The sequence below is a fragment of the Pungitius pungitius genome, chromosome 5 (assembly GCF_949316345.1).
Source record: "Pungitius pungitius chromosome 5, fPunPun2.1, whole genome shotgun sequence".
Classification (NCBI taxonomy): Eukaryota; Metazoa; Chordata; class Actinopteri; order Perciformes; family Gasterosteidae; genus Pungitius; species Pungitius pungitius.
In genome coordinates, this window is record NC_084904.1 from 3300267 (window position 1) to 3318741 (window position 18475).

Below are 18475 nucleotides of genomic sequence, written 5' to 3' on the forward strand. Positions count from 1 at the left end.
TGGTGTTATGGCTATTTACCTGCAAGTGCCTCTGACTATTTATGTTCATTTTCCCGAATGGTCGAGGTCATAACAATTATTTGCAAGATGGCCAAACGTTTAAGAAAGCGTCATCATCATGCAATCATAATGTAATGTTTAAATTAGCATCATACGCGATTGTAAATACTGTTTCCATGGCTTCTTTGCGTGAGCGCCGGTGTATGTAGTTTGTTCGCCGGCTCACGTGGATGCCACAAACCAGCCGTCGATGATTCGAGGACTTCCTGAAAATAGTGCCACGTTGTATGTATTATTCTCAAAATAAACGAGTATGTTTTTATTTATTTGGTGATCTAGATCAAATATGACTATGACTGTATTTTAGCAAATTGATGGTAACAAAACAAACATATCACAGAAACATTCGCTAAACGTTACACGCTGTGAGCCACTACGCCTTTCATATATCCCTCCGCTGTTTTTTGTCCCTTTCAGACTGTTTTGGTCTTTTCGCTGTTAGCAACGGAAAGAGCCTGAGATAGCTGTAAACCCTATTTGGAGATAAACGATTTTTTTTGTTAGGATTACACAACATGTTGACAGGAGGTGTAGCACGCCTGTTCATTTTGGAAGAGTAATTGACGCTTGTTGTCTTTTTAAAATATATGTTTTTCCGTTTTAATAGGATTTGTACAGATTGCTAATTTAGATAGCAACTGCTAGCAAGCTAGCTTTTTAGCATAGTACCATCCTCAACAGGCACGTTGACATTACTCTGTTAGCTTGCCACATTTTAGGATTGCTAACGTTCTGACACATAACCGCACGTCGCTGAGGATTTGCGGTGCGAAGTTGGTCGTTTTAAGACGCTGTGTTTTATGGGATCACCATGTCAATGAAGGCCGGTGGAAATCGCAGCAAGCCTGGCGGAGGCAGCACCTCTGGTGCCGCCGCCGCCGCCTCCGGTGCTGGAGGAAGCGGTGGGGGACGACAGAATCTGGGCAGGTCTGTGGAATTTAAAAACCCGAATTTAGCGAAATAAAAAGAAAGCAGCGAAGGATAACGTGGCCACATTGCAATACTCGTGTACAGTCGCTTCTAACCGTGGCAGTGTTGTGAGATGACATTCTCGTTAACAGTCGAAAAGTAGTGTCGTTAACGTTGCGTGTTTCTGGACGCTATGCGGGCCTTGCGACGTTAGCACAACGCTCTGCAGTTGCGCTATCGAGGCCTGTGTGCTGCTTGCTCCGGTAATGTTGCAACTTCGATATTATGTTCCCCTCTCCTCCAGGTTGATTAAATCGTATCATCTGGTCTGTGGTTATGCATTTAGACATGTTTCAGCGCACACACACACACACCTCTCCACACGCGTGTAGCGCTGATGCTGCCTGCCAAGTTGCTGATATCGTTTTACTATCGGCTCGGAGCCGCTTTGGCTAACACCGTTAATTAGCCGTTTGACAGCCCATGCTTGTAATTCGGTGCACTTGCCTCAGTCCGTTTTACAGCGGCTAACGGGGGGCCATCTAAGGGTCTATGCTCAAACGGGGGGGGGGGGGTGGGTGTTTCACCCTCGTCTAGGTTGGTACGATACCGCAACATTGCTGCAACGGGTTTGTCAAGAAATTCATATAAAACGTGTGGGCGCATGATAGAATGGGGCGGGTGAAGAGACGGTGGGGTGAGGAGGAGGAGGATGAGGACGAAGAGGAGACCGACGGGCTTTCAACCTTGACGTTGTTTCGCGTGCAATAATGTCCTTGAAGCATGACATTTCTGTCATGGGCGTCCTAATATAAAGCGAATGTCTACTGTCGTTGGAGCCGCTGCATGCGGACCGTGAATATCGCCGGTGTTAATCTGGTCCGGCTTCTGTTCCCCGGTCACTAGGACAGTACGTCCCATTCATGGCGTAGATTCATCCGTTAGGCCGGGCCAACATGGAGTGAAATACGAATGGATAAAACGCGCATAGTTCATCGACATACCCTGAATTCACTTTATTTCATTTTCAATATCGATAAATACGCATATTACTCTTCCACAAGGAGGGATATCTTGGTCTTTGCCCACATTGAATAAAGTGTGAGTGCTTGGCCATGTGCATTTTAGGACATGCTTTTGACACAAAAAAAAAATTTGAAACTACTCCAAGTAGTGTTTGGCTGGCAGCCCATTGAACTATTCCAACCAGCAAAATATCCTGGAACCTGTTTGAAAATATAGACTGTACGCTGCATTAAAAGATGTCACGTTAATAATGATGCCGAAGACATTTGAATGTGTATTTGGTTGCATAATTTGTGTGTGATGTTTCTTGTGAAACAGCAGTTCAGTACCATCATAGATTTACACCCTGCCGTCTCACAAGATTTCTATCAGTCTTCAGCTGCCTTCATTAGAGATGGCTTTGTGTTAAAATGCTAGCAATAACGTCAGTGATGATGATGATGATGATGATGGCAAGTTTTACAACGCTGCCATTTTTTTCCCTTTCAGGGGAAGACACGGTGGTAAAGGTGCCGCAGCAGTGAGTAACCAGTTAACTGTCATAAGTCAGTGGGCTTTGATACAACATGGGGATTTATCATGTGAAAATGAGTCAACCCAATTTCTATTCATTATCAAAAAAAGGAGGCCTCATTTATGAAAACCCTATAATACTTATTTTGTTCATCCAGTGCAGTCATGTGAATACAGAGGCATGCTTTTTGTAAGCTGATATATTATAGTTTAAAAGTTGCAGATAAACATTGAATAGATGTTACATACATGAGAGCGTATTAAGCAAATGTATTTCTTTGAAAAAATCAGAAGTTAACTTTTTTTTTTCCCTTAGGTCATTTTCAATGGTGTATATGCAAATATGAGGATGGTCCATGTCTTGACTTCAGTGGTGGTATGTTTACTGTGTTTGTTTCTACACGTATGTCTAGTACACCCTTCTCTATGTGGCCTCCTGTATAACTTCAATAGAGAAATAAGCAGTTAGAATATAATTTGTGCCTACTGTAAATTAATGTGTAACAGCAGAATGCCCTGAAGTCTGTCTTTCATCATACGGTTTTCTCAAATTGCCTACGCTACAATAAGCAAAGCCTGTGTGATCTGTAGAGTCAGCTGGTTGCATTAATGAAAGCAGAGATTGATCAATCATTTCTTTTTCACAGCAGATGGGTTTCTAGTTTTTTATTTTAAAACATATTGGCACTTTTAATTGTATGACTGTTGCAGACAATGAATAATAATAATAATAGGCATATTTATTCATAGGGAACCAAGTGTGAGCTGAAAGTGAAAAATGGAGCAGTCTATGAAGGAGTATTTAAGACATACGGTCCAGAGGTAAGGATAACAACGTTTATGTGTGCTAATGTGAAGAAAGATGTGTAATGTAGTTATAGGATTAGCACCATCTATCCTTTTAAGGAGGCGAGGTATGTGGCCCTTCATCTTCCCTTTTAGGTTGAAATATTCTCCCATGTTTGCCTTGTGGGGAAATTTCCCTTTGCCCAAATGAACAGCTTAACCGGAGTAGGGGTAGACATTTCTGTCCAGTTCTCTTGGCGCGGATTTGTTTTAGGTGCCCTATGGGATGTACATTTTACCTTGTTTTCACACCAGCCTGTTATATAACCTTTTAAGAGGTAATAAATATAACTGAAATGTGAATAATGATGGAAGAATACTCCAAAATAGACTATTTGTTGCTTGCACAGGGCAAACAAAACCATTTTTTTTTTTGCCCGAAATCAAGAATCTCATTTGGTTTTGGCGTGCACGTTGAACAGTCAAACATTCTCAGCTACTCACTGCCCCTCTGCACACTCTTAGTTAACAATGTGTTGTTTGCTTGCTGGGTTTGTGTTTTCAAAATTCTGGGTCACAAGCTCCTCCATCTGGGCCAAGATGGTAGGTTTTCATCCCAATTAAACGCAACCATGTGATTTAAATTAATCTTGTTCATTTTTTTCCCTCTGCTTATCAAAATTATTGTCCAATAATCTCTCATTTTTTAAATTAATTCCTGCATCATTTAGCGTATTAGCATGTCAGAATAAAGTATTCCCCATTTTGTTCATCCAGTGCAGTCATGTGAATACAGAGGCATGCTTTTTGTAAGCTGATATATTATAGTTTACATAACTTCCCCCCCCATAGTGTGACCTGGTGTTGGATGCAGCCCACAGAAAGAGCCCAGAGCCAAGCATAGCTCCCAGGAAAGAAGATATTGTGGAAAGCATCATTTTCAAGGCATCAGATGTCGTTGTGGTGACCTTCAAAGATGTGGACCTGAATTTCGCCAGGAAAGGTACCGAGGGACTCTGTTGTCATATTTGTATCTAGTGACCATTAGTCTTTTTGTACACCAATGTTCTGCACATACTTAAAACCCCTGTAGCACACACGATGTTGATCCATTTGAATTTGTAGATGCCGCTTCGATCAGAGAGGCTTTGCCGGGAGTTAAGTCTTGGGTGTCTGCTCTGAGTGGCCAGTCATTGAAGACTAATGTGATCTATTGATTGGTCCAATGGTTGCCCAGCCACAGCAAGGACACTCAATAGAGACTGAATGAGTCTTCATTAACCAAGTCTTGACTAGGGTTGTCAAAATTGCTCAAAAATCACGTTTGAATATAAAGTCACTACAGTAGCGCTGCTGCTGCCACGGTTTTATTATTGTTTATTTTTTACATTTGAATATTCATTTTCACATTTGAATATCTGTTTTTAAGGGTTAGGGTTATTAAAATATAGAATATTCCCTGACAGCCGTAGTCTTGACCCACATAATTCTTCTTTTGAATGATAATGGACTAAATGATTTTTCTAAAAGACTGAGGTTCTTGCCACATGCTTTGAAGAGTTACCTGGTGCAACTTTAAAAAATAAAATTGTTGTTAAACTGAGTGTGTGGATTGTGGAAATGTACACCCTGACTGGAAAAGTAAAACATCTGAAGCACCAATGCTAATGTTAGTGATCCTATGTTACTATGTCAACGAGGTCATTTATTAATTCATTCTGTAGATAGAAATGTCATTTTTAACAAGTTGCATATGATCAGTTTCATAGCTGGAATTCAAGTGGTCAGAGTGTACTAGACTTAACTAAATCCATTAAAACAACACTAAAGTTTAATTTGTTCGTATCCTCATCAGTCACTTGTTCTACCTCAAAGTCCATTTTCTGACTGATCTATCTCTCTCTTCTCCAATGGTCCAGTCTCCTCTGATGCAGGTAATACAACGTTTTTTTTTCCTCTTGCACAACTCTGTATACACTGAAACCTCAGAAAAGTCTCTTTGGCTGGGGTTTGCTTTTTTTTGGTACCTTTTTTTTTTTTTTACTTTGATCCCGGAATTCTATCAACAAATTTAATCTGTACTCGTAATCTAAGAATCATGTTGGATCCAAGTCAGTGTTGCTACATGTTTTGACCGGATGTTGCTTTTGGTGGAAGACTTTGGCACGTGCTTTGTCATACACGGCTCTAATCAGCAGATGCCATCGTGATAATTGCATGTGAGGTTCTGCTTGAAATGACATAATATAATAACGTGGCACTCCGTTGATTCTATTCCAGTGTTTCCTCTACCGTAATATAGGGGGGCGCCCACAACACCAACATTTTCAGTTCTGCGTTTGCAGGCTCCCTCCCACCCCCCCAAAAAGCTGTAAACGTAGGGGAAGCAATGAATTCAAACAATTCAATGTTTACAGGCCAAACTGGTCATTTGTATTTTTCTATTTGCATTTCTTCACAAGGCTGTTCTCGTATTCTTGCTTCCACTGAATATCAATACAATACTATTTTTACCAGCTCAATGGAATTAGCCAACAATTGGCCTAAAGGATTTTGTTTTTTAAAATCCAGTCGGGTTCATACATGGTTATGACTTGGTGAACCGCAACTAGCTCCACATAGACCTTGGCTATACCATGTGCCTCCAGCGGCACAAGTGTGTAACCATGTGACAACATGCCATCATAAGCTGCTGTGAGTTTGTGTGTGTGTGTGACACATACATAAATATGCATTCTTTGTGTGTGCGCCACAGACAACTTCACAGATTCGGCAGTGAGCGCTAAGATCAATGGCGAGCATAAAGAGAAGGATCTAGAGCCATGGGATGGAGGGGAGACACACAACTCTGACAGCCTCGAGTCTCTGGATACAGATGTGGTAAGAGAAAAAGATGGAAAACTTGGGAGCATGTGGAATGCATACAGGACTTCAAATAATGAAGTTTGTAAATGGAAAACCTTAAATGTGATGGGAATGAAGCAATCAGAAGTTTTTCTGATCCAGATCATCGATTATGTGTTAGTGGCTCTTTTGTCAAAGTCTCTCTCTCTCTCTCCCCCCCCCCACCGTCATATTAGTCAAATGGCTGGGACCCCAATGACATGTTCAAGTACAACGAGGAGAAGTATGGAGTCTTGTCTACATATGACAGCAGCTTGTCAACATATACGTAAGCTTCTTTTTGTTTATGTGTTTCCCTTGTTATGGGCCATGTTATGTTTTCGCCATTCAAATAACTTATTTTGTTGCCTTTTGTGTGTTTACTGAAGATATTTCTTAGTGTTTAACTTATACGACCTTGTGTAATGAAATGAATGGCAGGTCTTCCCTGGACACTGTCACACACATTGTCGTAGTCTGACCTGCACTTGTTTCCCAGCGTCCCCCTGGAGCGAGACAACTCTGAAGAGTTCCTTAAGAGAGAAGCACGTGCTGCCCAGCTGGCAGAGGAGATTGAGGCCAGTGCCACGTATAAGGCCCGTGTGGCCCTGGAGAACGATGAACGCTCTGAGGAGGAGAAATACACTGCTGTAATGCGTGGAGAAAGGGACACTCACACACTTAGCAGGTGAGACCAGAACTTTAGAGGCTACATCTATGGACAACTTTGTGTTCGAAGCATTTCAATTTCCCACTCAAGTATTGTACTCCCTGTTTGAGTGCACAGATGAGTGCTCAAGTACATGATATATGTACATAATGCAAACAGGGTGGGTCTGCAGTGTAAGCATATTTAAGCCTTAAAGGGAGACAAAGTAGTTCTAGCAAATTCACTAAGTGAACAGCAGCTGCTCCCAGAACAAATACTTCCTTCATAATTAAAGTAAGTGTGTGTGTTTCCAGAGAGAACAAGTACATTCCTCCAGGTCAGAGGAACAGGGAGGCGATGTCCTGGGCACCCGGCCGTCAGAATTCCCCCCGTCTGGCTCAGAGCTCAGCGGGACCCCCGACTCCTCGACCTGGACCTCACGACTACAGTCCCACCTCCGGGCCCGACCAGAGGGTGGTTAACGGAGGTATGACTGACAAATCACACACTAAATACACCCCGGAGGCACAGATGTTATTTCCCGTTATTCTCTCCTGTGTAAATGATGTAAAGCCGGCGGAAACAATAGGTGTTGCGTCTCTGGGATGTTCACATTGGTTATTGCTATTTCATTCATTTTTATTTATCGAACCGTATGTGTTAAGTACCCCTTTTATTTCTGCCTTGACATTCTTTCTTGTATGTATCAATCCCCCTTTCTTTAAATTACTACTTTACCTTTGTTTCCCCCCTTTTGACTGGTTGTTATCTGCCGTTTGTCATCCTTGATCATTTGTCCTTCCCTTTTTTAGGTTCATCCCATTGGCCCTCACCCTGTCCGTCTCCTTCCTCCCGCCCCCCTTCTCGTTACCAGTCTGGCCCCTCCTCCCTGCCTCCTCGGGCGACCACGCCCACCAGACCACCCTCCAGACCCCCCTCTCGACCTTCCAGGCCTCCCTCTCATTCATCCCACCCCTCCTATCCCTCCTCCTCATCCTCCTTTTCCCACCATGGGCCCACATCGCCAGCCTCCACTCTGCCCAAACGCATGTCTTCAGAAGGTACCCACATCAGTGTGGACCTGGGCAAAGGCATGAGTTGAAGTTGGATGGATTGAGTTACAATTAGATTGAAAGATGTTCAAAGGGTCACAAAAGTTAAATAAGAAAACTAGTTTCAGAAACAAATTAAAGTTGCTTATTCAGACTAATTTGGGGTCAGATTTTCAATTTTCTTTCAAATTAGTATTATTATATTAGTATTAGGGTTTCAATTTTTAGCGGATCTTTTGTCAGTGCGTCAGACAGTTTCACCTTGGCATGTGGTCGCACTACAATGTGCGATGTGCTTTATGTCCAGATGGGAAGCTATTTCAACTAATTAGGAATGTTCTGACTGTTTCATTGCTGAAAACAAGTTTGATTAGAATTATTATAGCCATAGCTACTCCATCAGTCCAATTTTTTTTAAATGCAAAACAATGTGAAGTTATGAATGAAGAATGGGAAAGATGCAACCACAGGTTTGAATTGGCAGTTTTTAAATGAGGATATATTACATAAAACAACTTAATCAGTTGGGCCTCACATACAGTGCTTAAGTGATATCTTCTGTTGTGTTGGCTCTGTACTCTAGCGCATTGGATTTGAAGTTATATCAATAAAAATGAGGGTAAAATACAAACTTTGAGCTTCATTTTGATGCTTTTTATTCACATCCATATTGAATAGATTGTAAGAAAATATTTTCCTTTTCCAAATATATATGGCTCCCAATAATGGTATTTTTTTGTATTCAATCTCTTTTGCTGAAAACAGAAGTCCGTTGCATCTTTGATGACACTTAACCAGTGTCCTCTGTCGTACCTGTAATTAAAGGCTTGCGCTAGTGCAGCTTCGTTAGATCCAACAGCTGGAGGACAACAAGTACTTAGTTACTCTCTTGTTAAATCCAAATTATAAAGCATCCCACCATCTTCCATGATGATGCGCTTTTCATTATCTTACAATTTGGCAGGGCATTGTTGAACAGTTACGGATCCTGCCGTGTTCACTTTTGAACTCTTTAACGGCAAACCCTTTAAACCTGTAGTCCTTGTGTGTTGAATCCACTGAGCTGGAGTACTGCGCTAAAATGATAATTTCACAGTCCAAATACTTCTAATTACGATGATGATATTCTTTTCAAATGTGTTTACAAAAATAATCAACGAATGTTTAATCAAAGAATGGTTTTGCACTGGGCCTTTATCTGTGAGTCACATTGTGAATTCTTTTAATAAGGGTTTTCACCTCACTTCCTATCCTTAATTTCCCCATTTCTCATCTGTCACTTCACCTGGTTCTGGTTTGAAAAGTGTGTTGTGTGTTGGATCACTTTACAGGATCATCTGCAGTGTCTCCACTAACATGCATGTCACCAAATAACATTACTATGTGATGTGACACTTAAAACTTTTAGATGTTATCAGTTCTGAGCTTTTATCTCTATTTTCTTCAAACCTTTTTTTGAGTTTTAAAAGCCAACGCTGCGGGATTGTACGAGACATCAGAGATCAGCGTGTTTACCTCACAGCCGCCGTCTGTGTATGGAATTGTCTCTCTTACTTCCTCGGTCTTTCTCCATCTACAGGCCCACCCAGGATGTCTCCAAAGTCCCAGCGGACGCCTCGTGCGCACAGAGTGCCACCCTGTCGGACTACTGGAGTCCCACCAGGAGGTGATTTGATTTCCCACAATGCCCCTGGAGAGGTCCCAGTGACTCAACCGACCAGGAGCAGTTCCTCAGGGGGGACATGGTCCTCTGTTGTTAGTGGAGGTAATCGAGTTATTTATTTCCCTTCTATTTGTTTTACACTTTGGTTTTATATTTATATTGTTATGATCTATTACATGAATATGAAGACAAAATAAAAATTGGCAGAACCTTTTTTCTATTTAAAAAAAAATGTTTTCCACCTGGTAATAAAAAGCACCTCTTTTTATATAGGGTGATGAGCACAAACATGGGTGAAAAACTAACCCTCATTCTTGCTGGCCAGTAAATGTTGATGTTGGTTGGTGGAACTAATAATGAATTCTTCTCCGTCTCAGCTCACAGACCTCGCTCCCCCAGACAGAATAGTACTGGTGGAGCCTCTTCCCTTCCAGCACCCCAGACAGGACCAGCTCCTGTGGAAACAGTTGCTGCAGTGACATCAGCTTCCTCTCCTCCTACTGCTGCTAGCCCCGCCCCGACTGTGGTTGCCTCGGCCTCAGGAGATGGTATGGTTAAAGTCAAGCCACACTGACATTGATTAAGGGAGGAAGACTAAATGTGTGTTGTGTACTTGGACCTGGCCCTGCATTACTGGCTCGGAAGTCGTCAGAAAAAACGGTTAACATAGGCTTGCTCTGCATTTTTACTGGGAGTCATCAGACTATTCTTCGGTTTGCAGCAAAAGAGTGCCGTGTCCAGGAGACAAGACAGACATCCCCCACTGCAAACAAGGAAAACATCAAGCCCTTGGAAAGCTCAGCTAGTATCACCAGAACAGTCTGTAAAGGTACAATATACCACAGGCTGCATTATTTTCAGAAAGCATTCTGTAACTATAACTGAAACCCTCAATCATTTATCTCTGCCTCTCTACACACCTTGCAGGACTTCCTTCTATGGCGCCAGATCACAGAAAACAAATCGATAATTTAAAGAAATTTAGTGTTGATTTTAGGGTAAGTGTGCAGACATAACTAACTTGTTTCTAAAGGAAGCCCTGGAGCTTGGCTGTGCCTCATCAAACACTCGTGTTCCTCTTCCAGTTGCAGTCTAGTTCAAACCCAGAAGCTTCTTTTGACCAGAAGGTGACCAAGCCGCCCAGAGATGCAGGAGACAAGCCGAAAGACCTCTCCCTGGACAAAGCCTCAGCAGTGGGGCGGGAAGGCACTGAAGACGGTGCTGCTGGCCCCTCCGTTGGCGCCCCCGCTCCATCCACCACAAACGCCACTAAGCCCGGCAGCCCCGCTGCGCTGTCCCCGTCTCCATCAGCCCCCGACCAAAAGAGGGCGGGACTGGATGTGACATCACAGGGAGTTCAGACAGCCGCGTCCTCGTTCGGTGGACCGAAGCATGAAGAGGAGGAGGAGAAAAAGGAGGCAGTGCACGAGTGAGTGGAAAAGTACGGTGGAGAGGGGAGATCCCAGAACCAACGTTGGTATTTAACATAAAGTCACACGTGAGAGGTGTGCTGTTCGACCTGTTCCTGCTTCCCCATGAAGGAAGGCGCTGTAGTTAACTCAGCCTAACATACGGATTAATGTTATACCCAACAACTGAACTAGTTACTACTTTGCCCAGCATTTCTTTAGAAAATAAGCAATCTTTTTAGGATAAGTTTGATTATAACAACAATTTCGGAATGATCCTTTTAAATGTAATCGTCTCCTCCATTTTTCACTTACTGCAGTCAAGTGAGAAAATCCACCTTGAACCCGAATGCCAATGAGTTCAAACCCAGGATCAATGCGCAGGTAAAAAGAGCTGCTGCCGCCCCCAGGCAACACAACTCAATGACCCCGAATTCCGATTGTAGCGGAACTCATTTTCTGTGTCTGTTTCTCTCCATATGGTCCTTGATCAGCACAAACCAGCAAACACCCCGACGCCCCCCCGGCCCCAGGGCCAGCCCAGCCCCTCCATCGTGGTGCAGCAGCCTCAAACTGTGTACGGCCAGACAGTCTGCTTCCCACAGATGTATCCCCTCACACCGGTCAGCCCTGGAGTGCAGGTGAGTCCCGCACCTGCATGATGGAATTCCAGTATGAAGACCAACGCCTTTGTTTATTTGCAGTGCATGTCGCCCCGAGTATCACATTGAATCAGTATGAAATGCAAAGCTCATTCAAACCAAACCCTAACGACCATCACCATGAGGTCTCCTTGCGTGGTGCTTCTGTTTGTCTTGTCATTGGTATTTTCCTTTCCCTCGCTGGCTCCGATTAATTTTCAATGCATTCCAACATATGTCTGTCCTAATTTCCATTTTAATAGGCTGCACACATTCATTTTTCTGGCTATTTAGTTTTCTTTGTGTACTTTAATACACAGAAAATGAGCAGCCTTCACTTCATCATCACCGCCCCCCTCCCCCCAGTCATCTTCCAGACACTATTATTTGTCTAAATGACTTTGGCTGAATAATTTAAACATATTTAAGATTTGTAGCTTAGTAGTGTGGACTTTAACAACCATTATAGATGGGAGCTGTTTTTTAGTCGTAAATTCTTTACTATGTTGATCTAAGAAAAACCTGGTGATCAGACACATGTAAACCATAAAATACCGTGGTTATTGACTAAAGAGTGGTTATTTTTCCTTTTCTCCCCCTCCTTTCTCTCTCTCTCTCTCTCTCTCGCTCCATTAGAAAAGCATAATATGGAAGGTTTGTGAATTTATTTAATCATTTTGTCAGTAGCCTACTGAGATGTTGAATAAATGGCATCGGATGTTTATTTGCCAACTTCTTATTGCAGTTCATTCTAAACTGTCATCGCAGATGGACTTATAACTTCATATTATTTTTGCAACAAAAACGAGCTGTAAACTAACAGGATTTTGAGCGTCTTTGTTTTTGCTGACATAAATGCATGGTGTATACTGTTAGGAACGGAAGATGACGAGCAGCGTTGTGGTTGTAAAAACACGTGGTTCTGCCCAATGATAGAGAGGCATTGAAAATGTGTCCCCAGGTAAGACATAATTCCCTCAGTCTGTATTCGTTGAGGGGTTGGCTACTAATGCTAAAAGCTGAATAGGTGGTGTCCCACGGACGGAAAGTAAGGCGAGAGTACCACAGCAAAGCTGCACTGGTTTTTAGTCAGGGCTGGTTTTACCCTTTTACTTTACTCTAAATGATGCTTGAGAATGATGTTTTGAGAAGTTTGGGTATAAACATGTTTTTTCTTGTTCATGTTCGTTCCCCTCCACACTTCAGTCCCCAGCCATGTACCAGGTCCAGATGCCTCATATGACAGTCAGCCAGTCTAAACCCTACAGACCAGGTAAAGGTGAGAATAAACGCGGCTTTGTGTCATTCTTCTCCCCCTGCTGTCACTCGGTCTCTTGAGCATGTTCTGTAAAAACATTTGTAGCAGCATTCAGACACAAGCCAGTAAGACAGAAATACATCAATAATAAATATAAGCATTAGATGCTACCTTTTTATTATTTTATTTATACAGCAAAGGTCCTCCTATATTCAGGCCTTGTCCTTTTTAAAACCAGCAGTTCCTTTTTTTTTTTTTTTCAAACTCAATGATTCTGTTTTATTGGCTGTTGATGTAATCTCTTTAAATGATTCTCCAGTTCCCAACATGCCCCAGCAGAGGCCAGATCAGCACCACCCGCCCGGCGCCCCCACTATGATGCACCCAGCCACGGCCGCGGGACCCCCTATTGTAGCACAGAACCCGGCCTACTCTGCCCAATACTTCACCTGCAGCCCACAGCAGTTCACCAGTCAGCCGCTGGTGCAGCAAATGGCGCATTACCAGTCACAGGTAAGTTTGTATTTTAACAATACAAGCTAGAGGCGTTCGCCACGGGGGGGGGGGGCACCCCTGTTAAGAACCACACGTGACCACGGCAGTTATTCCGGCACCATCCGTTAGACCCCGGCATCGTCACCAGCTGCTCGCTTGTCAGCCATTTGTCTCCCGGATGCTCGCAGTCGAGCAGCTTGTCAGAACGCCTGCTCGATGCATCGCGTTAACTGATTTTTTTGGAGCTGACAGGCTCCCACTCTCACGCCTGACGAGTTGTTACCTTGTTTGCCATCAGGCCAATAATACAAAAAGTACCGGAGGTGGTTATGTGATTTGCTTCATGATAACTACGTATTGCTAAAGGATGAGGGTTTCATTCCGTTTTGTTGCCGCCAACTTCTGTCAATCTGACGACGCGATTAATTTAAAGGATTTGAGATAATAGGAGAAGAAGGAATAGAGATTTTTTTCACCACTGCACTTGATCAAAGCACAACGAATTAGCAAAGCCTTCTGAGTTTGGTGTTATATGGACATTACTTGTATTTCATTTTTAAACTCCGTCAGAGGGATGTATGTCTGAATGACTCTGGCCGCGTGTCCTCCAGGCGCAGCATGTGTTCAGTCCGGTAATGCAGGGCAGTGCCAGGATGATGGCGCCTCCCACACACGGCCAACCCACGCTCGTCTCTTCGTCAACTACGCAGTACCCCGAGCAGACACACACCATGTATGGTACGTCAGCGCTCGCTCATCTGCCAGCCAAAATGTGCAGGTCCCTTTGTATTTACCGTTCAATTCCTTAATGTCTCGCAGTGTCTCAAGGGCCGATGCCTCAGCAGTACCCCCACCCCAGCGCCACCTTGCACCCTCACCAACAGCACCCCCAGCCCTCTGCCACACCCACCGGCCAAGGCCAGCAGGGTGGTCCACAACAACATGGAGGTCCTCCTAACCACCCAGCTGCCAGCCCAGTCCAGCACCATCAGCACCATCAGCAGCATCAGCAGCAGCATCAGCAGCATCAGCAGCACCAGCAGGCCGCTGCAGGTGAGGTTGCCTAATTCCTACAAATATGTTTGCAGAGACATGCAACGCACCCACTGAAACATTTTTGAAAACAAGCGACAGGTGCGCCAGCCTTACACCTGGTTTAGAATGGAGCAGTGTTGTGTGCAATGCCATTGTGTTTCTATGGGGGTGCCTCTGTGTGTCTTAGCGGCAGCAGCAGCAGCGCAGGCCCTCCACCTGGCCAACCAGCCCCAACAGCAGCAGATGTATTCTGCCTTGGCCCCCACTCCTCCCTCCATGACCCCGGGGCCCAATCCCCAGTCCCCCCAGGCATCGTTCCCCTCCGCCCAGCAGACGGTCTACATCCACCCACAGCAGGTGCAGCACGGCTACAACCACAACCACATGGCACACGTGCAGCAGGTAAGTCACAACCTGCCTTCTGTTGGCGCGACAACCGACAACAAGAAGGAATTTTAAAAACAGTTTCCAAGTGTGAAGTGGTCAATATTAAACATTTCAGGGCTGTGTATTTGTGAAGCGTTTTATGTATGCGTGTAAATCAGCAAAAGGTTTTCCTGTATTTAGAAGCCAGAGCTTTGGGCTAAGTGTTTGCAAGCGGGATGCTAAACTTTATGCCCTATTTCATCCTTCACTCACAAAAACAGTCCCCTGGTCGTAAGTGGAGTATCCGGGTCCTGTGTGAATGTTGTGTCATCACTTTATTTGCATTCTCTCAAACATAGGCCCATATGCAGTCTGGCATGGTGCAGTCTCACCACCCGGGGCAGACCCACCCCACTATGATGTTGATGGCTACTCCACCAGGTGGTCCGCAGCAACAAATGCCCCAGAATGCCCTCAACCCCATACCGGTTTCCTCCACCACACATTTCTCCTACCTGGCACATCCACAAGGTGGGTTTAGTTCATCAAGTAACGCTTCTGTGGTCGCCGTTCAAAAGAGGCTGCAGAGTTGGGATTGCCGCCTGCTTTCAGGGAGAGTGATCATTCGGCCACTTTGCTCTGGTCAAAGTATGTAAAGAAACTCTCAAGCATGTTGCCAAAAGTGGCATATGTTTGTTTGTTTATTTATTTATTAGTAGAATGTGCTGATCTGCCACAATTTTGGCTGCTGAACATAATCTGTTGGCTACAGTCTCATCCTCAACCGTTTCAATTGTGGAGAATCTCTGAATCCTTGAGCTCTTCATTTCCCCCATTTTGTGTGGTGTCTGCAGTGCAAGCCCATCATCAGCAGCAGCTGTAGATAGAGGGCACCAGCGAGCCGAGGGACCCGCTCTGCGTCACGCTCCTCGACCGGAGCCTTCATAACCAGGCGACGAAGAGTTAGAGCCCTCCCTCTCTTCCCCTTCCTCATCCTCACCAGACATGCTTCACGTCAGCTTTTCTTTCTTTCCCTCCCAGACTCGGCAATAAGAGGATGTTCAAGAGGTTGATGCAGTGACACGTTTTATCCAGCTAGAGTTTTAACAGGCAAGACTGCTATTCAGCCCCCAATCACATGCAGACACACACACAGATAATCTCACACACACACACACAAAACACCCACACACACTTTCAGGGGTAACCAAATTGTATCTTGAATCAGCTTGCCAAGTAATACGTGAGAGAGAGAATGAGAGAAACTAATCAGTGAGAGTGAAGAGGAGTATTCAACTGGAACTTATATTTTGTCTGCACCTTGTTCTAAGAAAATCTTCCAACATTTAGACAGTATTAAACATACTGTTTATTGCTGCTGCTATGTGCTGCGTTTGTTTCCAGACTACATGACAGGTTTCTAACCAAACTAAAAACAGAAACATGACGAGAAGCTTCCTGTGAAATAAACATGTTCTGGCAGCCAAGAGGACAGAAGAAACGTTATTTATGAAATTATAATGGCTGAGGTGATCAGATCCCACTTCTCACCTGACCCTTATGTAACTTTTAAGTTAACTTTTACTTTGTAGATAATATAAATAATTTAAAAAATGAGCAAAAAAAATTAAAAACAATAAAAAAGTTTTAAAAACTGAAACGTTTGCTGTGGTTGTATTGCTTTGTGCATTTATCTTCTGTTCCTTCATAACATGAACATCTGAAGGTTTTCAACCCATCATGCTGCTGTAAATATTTAAAGGCCAACCAGGTTTTATATACTTTATATTTACTAGTGAAGATTTGAGGATAATGACAACAATAAACCTCTGACACACTCCAAGAAACTAATACCATTAAAAAGTATTAATCATAGGGCCGGGACTTTATCGCGCTAATTTACGATTAATTAATTACAATGGGAATTAAGATTAATTAATTACACAAAAAATAACACATTAAACATTTTTTACGCATTTTTACACTTATTTTTTGCACCGCGGAACATTTCTCACTGCATGAGTTTCGGAGGACCGATTATACTGGAGCACCAACTAGCGTTTATGACTTCAGACAACAAACCACAGTGAACATGAACGAAGAAGCTGACGAGACCGTGTCGGTTGGCCCCGTGAATGGGAAATCTTATTATAATAAACACACGGATGGAAGCGTCGGTAAGAGCATGGTTGTGTGCAAGCTGTGCAACAAGGAATTCACATCGAGCCTCAAGTATCACCTCAACGCAAAACAATTAGCAGCTAGCGTGGACGTACAAGGACCCACACCCAACCCACACTGCACCAGATGACTGGTTTAAAGACCAGGGTAACTAAGTCCACGTCTGACAAAATAACCAATGTTCTAAATGTACTTGAAAGTATTGGTCTACTTAAAAAAACCTAGTTTACAGAAGGTCTACTTACCTATAGACTACCTGAATTTCTGAAAGTACTATATTTCTAAATATGCTATTTCTACACTTGTCTGCTGGAATTGGTTGAACAAAAATAAAAATCCATGTGAAAAAAATTACTTCTCACTGTTCTCAGGTCAAATATTTATGCGATTAAAATGCGATTAATTTTAATTAATTACAAAGCCTCTAATTAATTAGATTAATATTTTTAATCGAGTCCCGGCCCTAATAATATATATATATTATATATATATATTGACCTTACATATATTTTTTTATAATAATGTTTCACCTATTATTTAAAAAAAATCTTTTCTTTTTTGACCCTACATCTTTTGACTTTTTTCACAATATTTTTTTTCCCATGACATGACTGGAATGATCTTAGATGGAGCAACCTACACGTCCCTGTCACTAATGTCAAATGCCCCAAATTTCTGTACTTTAAACCTTTTCTGGGTTCAACCCTCAAGGGACATGGTGGCTCTTCCTAAATCCTTTTTTAGTTTTGGGTAACTGACATTTATAAAAAATCATAATGGGATATTGCCCCAGAGACGGATTGGTGCATCTTGGAGGATCAACCATGCTATTCATCCTTCCTGCATTGGTAAAGGCACAAGTGAGTTGAATTTGAATGTAACAGAGAATTGGAGGGTGGATGCACTAAAAAGGGTAAACAAATCTACACCCTGTGCCAGACTGTCAGTTTAAGGTTGTCCACAGGATGCCCTGAAGTAGACAAACATGTGATTGTCTTGAAAAATGCCCTCAGAGGCTGTAATAAGTTTCATGTCAGTGTGACCACTGAATGAGACACATCTGCTCATCTTTACTGACTCATCCGGCCTTCTCTCCCGTCAAAAAGGTGGAACCCTATAGGCTACGTAGCATGGCTAATAAGTGCTAAAAGCTAAAGCTATTAACATCAAGTCAATTCATCAACATTCAAAAGATTCTTCATCATTCTTGACAATGCCATCATAATTCAAGTGAACGCGCCTTGTGTTTCTGCATAACCCCCAGGGTACACTTCTCTGAAACAACCAGTGGGGACAATGCCCCCACTACTACCTCCGCGGTAGTGTGCTCAAGACTTGGCAGGAGCGGGATTTGAACCCACTGGCGGTGCGCACGGAGGCTTCTGGGCTCTAGCTTGCACCCCTACACTACCAGTCCTGGTCACATTTTGGCAACTTTGATTCTCCTATTTAACCTTGAGCATGTGAGTTAAACCTCAAAAATCTTTTTAAATGCTTTTTCCTCATCTGGGCTTGAACCCACAACCTTCAAGTGCAGTGCAGGGGCTTA

General features: G+C 43.2%; 1 protein-coding gene across 11 annotated transcripts; it reads left to right on the forward strand.

Annotated features, from left to right (window-relative positions):
* The first annotated feature begins 266 nt into the window (after window positions 1-266).
* atxn2 (ataxin 2) lies at window positions 267-16407 on the forward strand. Of its 11 annotated transcripts, none has more exons than XM_062562216.1 (26): window positions 267-285; window positions 2485-2515; window positions 2825-2884; window positions 3259-3330; window positions 4147-4297; window positions 5214-5228; window positions 6050-6174; window positions 6375-6466; window positions 6677-6865; window positions 7126-7313; window positions 7639-7887; window positions 9458-9643; window positions 9919-10089; window positions 10263-10370; window positions 10469-10539; window positions 10627-10970; window positions 11271-11334; window positions 11445-11591; window positions 12228-12245; window positions 12798-12870; window positions 13169-13362; window positions 13956-14082; window positions 14164-14397; window positions 14567-14781; window positions 15105-15276; window positions 15600-16406. In XM_062562216.1, exons 3-26 carry the CDS (start codon window positions 2852-2854, stop codon window positions 15626-15628), a joined length of 3267 nt encoding a protein of 1088 aa, XP_062418200.1. In that variant the 5' UTR covers window positions 267-285; window positions 2485-2515; window positions 2825-2851; the 3' UTR covers window positions 15629-16406. The 11 variants fall into 11 exon arrangements, with proteins under 11 accessions (XP_062418200.1, XP_062418196.1, XP_062418197.1 ...); XM_062562209.1 differs by lacking the exon at window positions 267-285 and adding an exon at window positions 469-987; XM_062562210.1 differs by lacking the exon at window positions 267-285 and adding an exon at window positions 469-987 and having other exon boundaries at window positions 12798-12864.
* Window positions 16408-18475: the final 2068 nt, after the last annotated feature.

Bases quoted from the DNA above. Each gene is read 5' to 3' on its own strand.
- atxn2 (XM_062562209.1), top strand. From the start codon at position 872: ATGTCAATGAAGGCCGGTGGAAATCGCAGCAAGCCTGGCGGAGGCAGC. The intron at 2,885-3,258 runs GTATGTTTACTG...ATTTATTCATAG, and splicing joins ATGTCTTGACTTCAGTGGTG to GGAACCAAGTGTGAGCTGAA. The intron at 7,888-9,457 runs GTACCCACATCA...CTCCATCTACAG, and splicing joins CAAACGCATGTCTTCAGAAG to GCCCACCCAGGATGTCTCCA.